This window comes from Drosophila hydei, unplaced genomic scaffold (genome assembly GCF_003285905.1).
Source record: "Drosophila hydei strain 15085-1641.00,03,60 unplaced genomic scaffold, DhydRS2 tig00000001-arrow-pilon, whole genome shotgun sequence".
Lineage (NCBI taxonomy): Eukaryota > Metazoa > Arthropoda > Insecta > Diptera > Drosophilidae > Drosophila > Drosophila hydei.
Window position 1 is genome coordinate 10880273 of NW_022045643.1, and position 9675 is coordinate 10889947.

At 37.2% G+C, this 9675-nt stretch overlaps 1 protein-coding gene across 1 annotated transcript; it reads left to right on the forward strand.

Annotated features, from left to right (window-relative positions):
* Window positions 1-354: 354 nt before the first annotated feature.
* Window positions 355-8319, forward strand: LOC111592811. The gene is made up of 7 exons (XM_023305222.2): window positions 355-836; window positions 890-1023; window positions 5953-6176; window positions 6239-6807; window positions 6862-7015; window positions 7087-7300; window positions 8064-8319. The coding sequence occupies exons 1-7, from the start codon at window positions 355-357 to the stop codon at window positions 8315-8317; spliced, it is 2031 nt and encodes a 676-aa protein (XP_023160990.1). The 3' UTR covers window positions 8318-8319.
* The last annotated feature ends 1356 nt before the right edge of the window (window positions 8320-9675 follow it).

Sequence of the window (9675 nt, forward strand, 5' to 3'; positions counted from 1 at the left end):
AAGCTCTCTTAAATTCGTACGAAATTGAATTCAAATTGTGAAAATCAATTACCCCAGCTTAGCAGTTTGTCTTTCATTAGATCACGTGGAATTAAGTTAAAATGTTACTAAAGCAGGTCAACTGCCAGGCCGACCGCCCGACTGACCGTCCGAGCGACTGCGCAGTTAACTCGACTGAGTGACAGCTGGGGTTCAGGCGAGCTTAATTAGATCTGCATACCAAATGTGGCATGCAACACGGGTTTGCCCCGAAAAAAGAGGCGAAAGAGCATAGCAAAAGGAGTTCAGAAAGCCCAAACGTGCTGAGCTGCCAGGATGCACTTGGCATTGCTCTCCACTTGCCTATCTCTGGCGATGGCTGCGAATTGGACTGAGTGGGCGAGTCCCACGTCCACAGTGGACAGCTACCAGAGTCAGCTGAAGCAGCTGCTGGAGCGGATGCTGTGGCGCGCGCAGGTGCATCGCTGCTTCGCCGTCATCACGGACGAGCTGCATCTGGCCATCTATGATCGGACGTACTTCGAGGCAGTGGGGCGTCGTCCCCGCCCCTTCTATATGCTGCGAGTGAACGCTAGCGAGAGCCTGAATGGGCCGTCCCATCGATTCAGGCTGCTGCTCGACTCCATTAAGGCCAGCGACTGCGACCTGGTCGTGTTGACGCTGCTCAACGGCTGGCAGGTGAAGCAGCTCATGAAGTTTCTCTACGAGAGTCGCGCCCTGGACATGCAGAGCAAGTTCGTCCTGCTGCACGACGTGCGCCTCTTCTCCGAGGACATGCTGCACGTGTGGAGCGTCTGTGTCAATGCCGTCTTTTTGCGCAGACAACAGGACAACAGGTGAGTGGACTCAACTCTCGAGACTGACAAACTTATATAACGCACATCAGCAGCTACAGCATCTCGACAATCGCCTTTCCCGGCATCTTGAATGGGGTCGTCGTCGTCAAGCAGCTTGCCAACTGGCAGGTGGGCAAACGTATTGATGCAGCCATTGTTTTCAAGGATAAAACAAGAAACTTGCAAGGTGAGCGGGAGATACTGGGATGGATGTAGATGGGCGAGATATATTTAGATAAAAATAGTTAAAAAGACACTCGATTGAGTTTACAATCAATCAGTCTAACAATCTTTTCGTTTATCAATCTATCAATCTATCCATCAATTTATGAATCTATCAATCTATCAATCTATCAATCGGCCAATCTATCAAACTGTCAATCTGTCAATCTGTCAATCTATCAATTTATCAATCTATCAATCTATCAATCTATCAATCCATCAATCTATCAATCTGTCAATCTATCAATCTCTCAATCTATCAATCTATCAATCTGTCAATCTATCAATCTGTCAATTTATCAATCTATCAATCTATCAATCTGTCAATCTTTCAATCTATCAATCTATCAATCTATCAATCTATCAATATATCAATCTATCAATTGGCCAATCTATCAAACTGTCAATCTATCAATCTATCAATCTGTCAATCTATCAATCTATCAATCTATCAATCTATCAATCTATCAATCTATCAATCTATCAATCTATCAATCTATCAATCTGTCAATCCGTCAATCTATCAATCTATCAATCTATCAATCGGCCAATCTATCAGACTGTCAATCTATCAATCTGTCAATCTATCAATCTATCAATCTGCCAATCTATCAATCTATCAATCTATCAATCTATAGATCTATCAATCTATCAATCTATCAATCTATCAATCTGTCAATCTATCAATCTATCAATCTATCAATCTATCAATCTATCAATCTATCAATCTATCAATCTATCAATCTATCAATCTATCAATCTATCAATCTATCAATCTATCAATCTGTCAATCTATCAATCTATTAATATATCAATCTGCCAATCTATCAATCTATCAATCTATCAATCCATCAATCTATCAATCTATCAATCTGTCAATCCGTCAATCTATCAATCTATCAATCTATCAATCGGCCAATCTATCAGACTGTCAATCTATCAATCTGTCAATCTATCAATCTATCAATCTGCCAATCTATCAATCTATCAATCTATCAATCTATAGATCTATCAATCTATTAATCTATCAATCTGTCAATCTATCAATCTATCAATCTATCAATCTATCAATCTATCAATCTATCAATCTATCAATCTATCAATCTATCAATCTATCAATCTATCAATCTATCAATCTATCAATCAATCAATCTATCAATCTATCAATCTATCAATCTATCAATCTATCAATCTATCAATCTATCAATCTGTCAATCTATCAATCTATCAATCTATCAATCTATCAATCTATCAATCTATCAATCTATCAATCTATCAATCTATCAATCTATCAATCTGTCAATCTATCAATCTATCAATCTATCAATCTATCAATCTATCAATTGGCCAATCTATCAAACTGTCAATCTATCAATCTATCAATCTGTCAATCTATCAATCTATCAATCTATCAATCTATCAATCTATCAATCTATCAATCTGTCAATCTATCAATCTCTCAATCTATCAATCTATCAATCTGTCAATCTATCAATCTGTCAATTTATCAATCTATCAATCTATCAATCTGTCAATCTTTCAATCTATCAATCTATCAATCTATCAATCTATCAATATATCAATCTATCAATTGGCCAATCTATCAAACTGTCAATCTATCAATCTATCAATCTGTCAATCTATCAATCCATCAATCTATCAATCTATCAATCTATCAATCTATCAATCTATCAATCTATCAATCTATCAATCTATCAATCTGTCAATCCGTCAATCTATCAATCTATCAATCTATCAATCGGCCAATCTATCAGACTGTCAATCTATCAATCTGTCAATCTATCAATCTATCAATCTGCCAATCTATCAATCTATCAATCTATCAATCTATAGATCTATCAATCTATCAATCTATCAATCTATCAATCTGTCAATCTATCAATCTATCAATCTATCAATCTATCAATCTATCAATCTATCAATCTATCAATCTATCAATCTATCAATCTATCAATCTATCAATCTATCAATCTATCAATCTGTCAATCTATCAATCTATTAATATATCAATCTGCCAATCTATCAATCTATCAATCTATCAATCCATCAATCTATCAATCTATCAATCTGTCAATCCGTCAATCTATCAATCTATCAATCTATCAATCGGCCAATCTATCAGACTGTCAATCTATCAATCTGTCAATCTATCAATCTATCAATCTGCCAATCTATCAATCTATCAATCTATCAATCTATAGATCTATCAATCTATTAATCTATCAATCTGTCAATCTATCAATCTATCAATCTATCAATCTATCAATCTATCAATCTATCAATCTATCAATCTATCAATCTATCAATCTATCAATCTATCAATCTATCAATCTATCAATCTATCAATCAATCAATCTATCAATCTATCAATCTATCAATCTATCAATCTATCAATCTATCAATCTATCAATCTGTCAATCTATCAATCTATCAATCTATCAATCTATCAATCTATCAATCTATCAATCTATCAATCTATCAATCTATCAATCTATCAATCTATCAATCTGTCAATCTATCAATCTATCAATCTATCAATCTATCAATCTATCAATTGGCCAATCTATCAAACTGTCAATCTATCAATCTATCAATCTGTCAATCTATCAATCCATCAATCTATCAATCTATCAATCTATCAATCTATCAATCTATCAATCTATCAATCTATCAATCTATCAATCTATCAATCTATCAATCTATCAATCTGTCAATCTATCAATCTATCAATCTATCAATTGGCCAATCTATCAAACTGTCAATCTATCAATCTATCAATCTGTCAATCTATCAATCAATCAATCTATCAATCTATCAATCTATCAATCTATCAATCTATCAATCTATCAATTCAATCTATCAATCTGTCAATCTATCAATCTATCAATCTATCAATCTATCAATCTATCAATCTGTCAATCCGTCAATCTATCAATCTATCAATCTATCAATCGGCCAATCTATCAGACTGTCAATCTATCAATCTGTCAATCTATCAATCTATCAATCTGCCAATCTATCAATCTATCAATCTATCAATCTATAGATCTATCAATCTATCAATCTATCAATCTGTCAATCTATCAATCTATCAATCTATCAATCTATCAATCTATCAATCTATCAATCTATCAATCTATCAATCTATCAATCTATCAATCTATCAATCTATCAATCTATCAATCTATCAATCTATCAATCTATCAATCTGTCAATCTATCAATCTATCAATATATCAATCTGTCAATCTATCAATCTATCAATCTATCAATCTATAGATCTATCAATCTATCAATCTATCAATCTGTCAATCTATCAATCTATCAATCTATCAATCTATCAATCTATCAATCTATCAATCTATCAATCTATCAATCTATCAATCTATCAATCTATCAATCTATCAATCTATCAATCTATCAATCTATCAATCTGCCAATCTATCAATCTATCAATCTATCAATCTATAGATCTATCAATCTATCAATCTGTCAATCTATCAATCTATCAATCGGCCAATCTATCAAACTGTCAATCTGTCAATCTATCAATTTATCGCTCTATCAATCTATCAATCTATCAATCTCTCAATCTATCAATCTATCAATCTGTCAATCTGTCAATCTATCAATCTATCAATCTATCAATCTATCAATCTATCAATCTATCAATCTATCAATCTGTCAATCTATCAATTTATCAATTTATCAATCTATCAATCTATCAATCTGTCAATCTATCAATCTATCAATCTGTCAATCTATCAATCTATCAATCTGTCAATCTATCAATCTATCAATCTGTCAATCTATCAATCTATCAATCTATCAATCTATCAATCTGTCAATCTATCAATCTATCAATCTGTCAATCTATCAATCTATCAATCAATCTATCAATCTGTCAATCTATCAATCTGTCTCAATTATTCTACCAATCTGTCAATTTTCTATACGTCAATCTATCAATCAATCTATCAATCTACCAATCTATCAATCAATCTATCAATCTGTCAATCTGTCAATCTATCAATCTATCAATCTATCAATCTATCAATCTATCAATCATCAATTTATCAATCTGTAAATCTGTCAATCTATCAATCTATCAATCTATCAATCTATCAATCTATCAATCTATCAATCTGTCAATCTATCAATCTATCAATCGACCAATCTATCAAACTGTCAATCTATCAATCTGTCAATCTATCAATCTATCAATCTATCAATCTATCAATCTGTCAATCTATCAATCTATTAATCTATCAATCTATCAATCTATCAATCTATCAATCTATCAATCTATCAATCTATCAATCGGCCAATCTATCAATCAATCTATCAATCTATCAATCTGTCAATCTATCAATCTATTAATCTGTCAATCTATCAATTTATCAATCTATCAATTTATCAATCTATCACTCTATCAAACTATCAATCTATCAATCTGTCAATGTATCAATCTATCAATCTATCAATCTGTCAATGTATCAATCTATCAATCTATCAATCTGTCAATGTATCAATCTATCAATCTATCAATCTGTCAATCTATCCATCTATCAATGTGTCAATCTATCAATCATTTTATCAATCTATCAATCGACCAATCTATCAAGCAATCTACCAATCTATCAATCTGTCAATCTATCAATCATTCATCTATAAGAGAAAAAATGTTGTTAATTTAAATAACTTAATTTGTCCTTTATTCATCTTTAAGTATTCTCCCAGCTCATGAGAGTAAATGCAAATTGTAAAACTAAAAACAGCGAATTTGTTATGAATGTTACTTATCGAAATTTCTGTAATTCTTTTAAATATTCATTTATAGATTTCTATTTAAATATTTACAATTTGCCTTTTAGGTGCAGAGTTGTCGGTGGCCGTAGCTGAGCACGTGCCGATGGTGCATTGGAATCGATCCACAAATAGTTACCAGGGCGTCGAGGTCGGCATCATGGATGCCCTGGCCAAGGCCCTGAACTTTGAGCCCCTCTACTATGCCACAAATGCGAGCGATGCCGCTGAACGGGAGCAGTCGCTGCAGCCGAATGAGACCCACTTGGAGGCAGGTCTGATTGGAGAGCTGGTAATGTGCTAGGGGCTAGACATGCGTCGATTAGCAGATAACCAACTCACGTGTCTGAGCAGGTGCGTCACCGTGCTCGCTTCGGCATTGGGGATCTGCATATGTTCCGGAGCTACGTGCCGCATGTGGAGCTGAGCGTGCCACACAGCGTGGAGTGTTTGACCTTTCTGACACCCGAGTCGTCGGCGGACAAGTCCTGGCAGACCTTCATATTGCCCTTCAGCGGCGGCATGTGGGCAGGCGTGCTGCTCTCTCTGGTAGTAGTTGGCAGCATCTTCTACTTGATCAGCTACTTCAATGCGCTGCTCACCTCCGGCAGCCAGGTGTCCTTTTTTCGCTGCCTGCGCCGCAGGAGAGGCGCCAAGCGCGACCCCCTCTCCTGGCAGCGCCTAAGCTTTCGCATTACTCTAGGACGCCATCGGCGCAGTGATGCTCCACGCCGGGACATCTTCGACGACTACTCGAACTGCATTCTGCTCACCTACAGCATGCTGCTCTACGTGGCGCTGCCACGCGTGCCCCGCAACTGGCCTCTGCGCGTGCTTACGGGCTGGTATTGGATCTACTGCATCCTCCTGGTGGCCACCTACAGAGCCAGCTTCACAGCTATCTTGGCCAACCCAGCCGCCAGGTATGCGTATCGCCTGCCTCCACATCGCTTGCCTATAATCTCCTTCTGCTGCAGCATCACCATAGACACGCTCAAGGAGCTCAATCGCGCTCGCATTCCGCCCACAACTGGAGCTGTGGAGAGCAAACAGTTCTTCCTGGAGTCCAGCGACGATGCTGCCCGGGAAGTGGGCGCCCGCATGGAAATAGTGGAGCACCTGGACGACTTGGTGGGGCCCTTTGGGCCTTATATTATAGACATATGTTTACAGATACTCAATCCTCCCCTCCTCCTCTTTAGACCAATCGCATTGCACGTGGTCAGTGCGCCTACTATGACAACGAGTTCTATCTGAGGCATTTGCGCATGTCGGACGCTGCGAGGGGCGTGGCAGCGGGCGCCTTGCACATTATGAAGGAGTGCGTCATCCACATGCCCGTGGTGCTGGCTCTCGAGAAGAACTCGGCCCTGAAGCCTCATGTGAATGACATTATACAACACTTGGCTGAGGGCGGTGGGTGCTACGAAGCTCTTGATCAGTTATCTACTTACCTCTAACTGATTCTATCTAAGTGAATTTATTTACGCTATTCCAGCATCTTCTATCAACCTTTCATTTCTCTCTCTCTCTCTATATATATATCGCGCGGTATCGGTCTCTCTCTCTCTCTGTCTCTCTCTCTCTTTCTCTTTTTCTCTCTCTCTCTGTTTCTGTCTCTCTGCCTTTCTCTCTCTCTGTCTCTTTCTCTTTCTCTTTCTCTCTCTCTCTCTCTCCCTCTCTCTCTGTCTCTGTCTCTCTGTTTCTCTCTCTCACTCTCTCTGTCTCTTTCTCTCTTTCTGTCTCTGATTCTGTCTCTCTGTCTCTCTCTTTCTGTCTCTCTCTGCCTCTCTCTTTGTCTCTTTCTTTCTCTCTCTGTCTCTCTCTCTCTCTCTCTCTCTCTTTCTTTGTCGCTTATTTATATATATCTTGCTCTCTTTCTATCCCCATCCCTCTCACTCACTGTCCTATCTCTTTATCTTCCTTTCTCCCTCTCAGTCTCAGAGTCTCTCTCTTTCTCTCAGTCCCCACTATCAGTCTCTCCCTCTCCCAGATTCCAGATTCTCCCAGATAGATCTATATATCTATATATCTATATATCTATCTCTCTATCCATCTGTCTTTTTCTCTTTATCTATGTCTCTCCATCTCTTTTCCTTTCTCAGTTTCTTTATTTCTATCTCTTTATCTCTCCATTTCACTCATTGACTCACTCTTTCCCTCTCTCTCACTCTCTTAGGTCTCATCTCTAAGTGGCTGCGAGACGCAATCCTCCGTCTGCCCGCCGATGAGCGGGCGCCTCAAGAGGCGCTAATGAATCTGCACAAATTCTGGAGCTCGTTCGTGGCGCTCGGCATAGGCTACCTTCTCTCCATAGCTGTGCTGCTCGTGGAGCATTGGCACTTCAGGCAGATCGTGATGCAGCATCCGATATACGATGTGCATAACCCCAGTCTATACTATAACTTCAGGCGCCTCTATCCAGATGAATAGCGCAGCGAACTACCGAAGATGGATGGCGACTTGTTTGGGATTGGGACTACGATGTTATCCAAATATATATATAACAATTAGAAATATATTTAACAATTAGGAACATATTGTTCTATGCACTCATAAAAAGAATTGACAAATGTTTTGTTTTGCTTCTGGCTGTTGCCCGTTGGCCGTGGGTCATTGAGAACTGACGCAATCGATGGATAGATGCCCTTGGATAGCATCGAAATGCCACATAATACCATATATCAAATCGATTTAAGTGGCCTCAAGTACCGAATGCAGCAATGTGGTCCATAAATTCCGAGACTATTCAATTCCATTTCCATCGCATTTCGTAAATAATAATTCGCATCGAAGGCACATTAAGCATTATTTGTTTATTGGCCCAGAGTAAGTCCATCCGACTGCTAAATACTCGTAAATAATTCGGCTCCCAAGTGCCAGACTAAACACTCAGGGCAAGCAAAAGAAATCATTAACATTTCAATAGACCCGTTTAACTCTGCCCAAATTACGACCCACAGAGCACTCAAGAGCTACTAAGAAAATGGGAATTATTTTATTCCGAATTGCTTTAATAGACACGACCGCAAAAATACCTACAGCAAGGCACGGCTCGAATCCCCTTTGCCTAATAGTCTATCAACTTTAATACTGAACACATTCCAGATATATATCCAGCTGTGTTCATTAAAATAGTGGTACGACAACACAATTTTGTAATAAAAACAGAATTTCAAAAATAATTATCAATTAACAATTAAATTTCATTTGCTTGCCGAGTAATGTTTTCCTCTACTCTATAAAATCAAACGAAGATTGCGGCTCCAATAAATTTCAATTCGTAAATTATTACATATGGAATTAATCCTTTTGTGAATATATTTTATTTTTAAATTTACTTTTCTTATTTATGATTTTCTACTACTTACGTCCAGCACTACTATTTCAATGAACAATGGACCTTCAAGGCATTTCTCTAAAATCGTCAAAAGCAAATTAATTCTGACCGAAATTAGCAGGATTTTTTCGTAATTCTCTCTGCATTTTATTCTAAACTAAAATTAACCCTTTGTTTATTACTCAATAGGAAAGGTAACTTTTCGTTTGGTGCATCACTACTATTATTATGAACAAAGCTGTATATGCTTTCTAAACTATATATATTAAAATTGAAATTAAAATATTATATACAGATATAATAATGATTTATGATTTAAAATAAAGCATATACTAAATTTTACAATTAAATTCATTTTTATTTTTAATTTATTAAAACTAATCTCATTTCGGTTAAAAGTCGTTCCCAAAAAAAAAAAGATTGATTTTAAATCTTTATATGCCTGACTTGG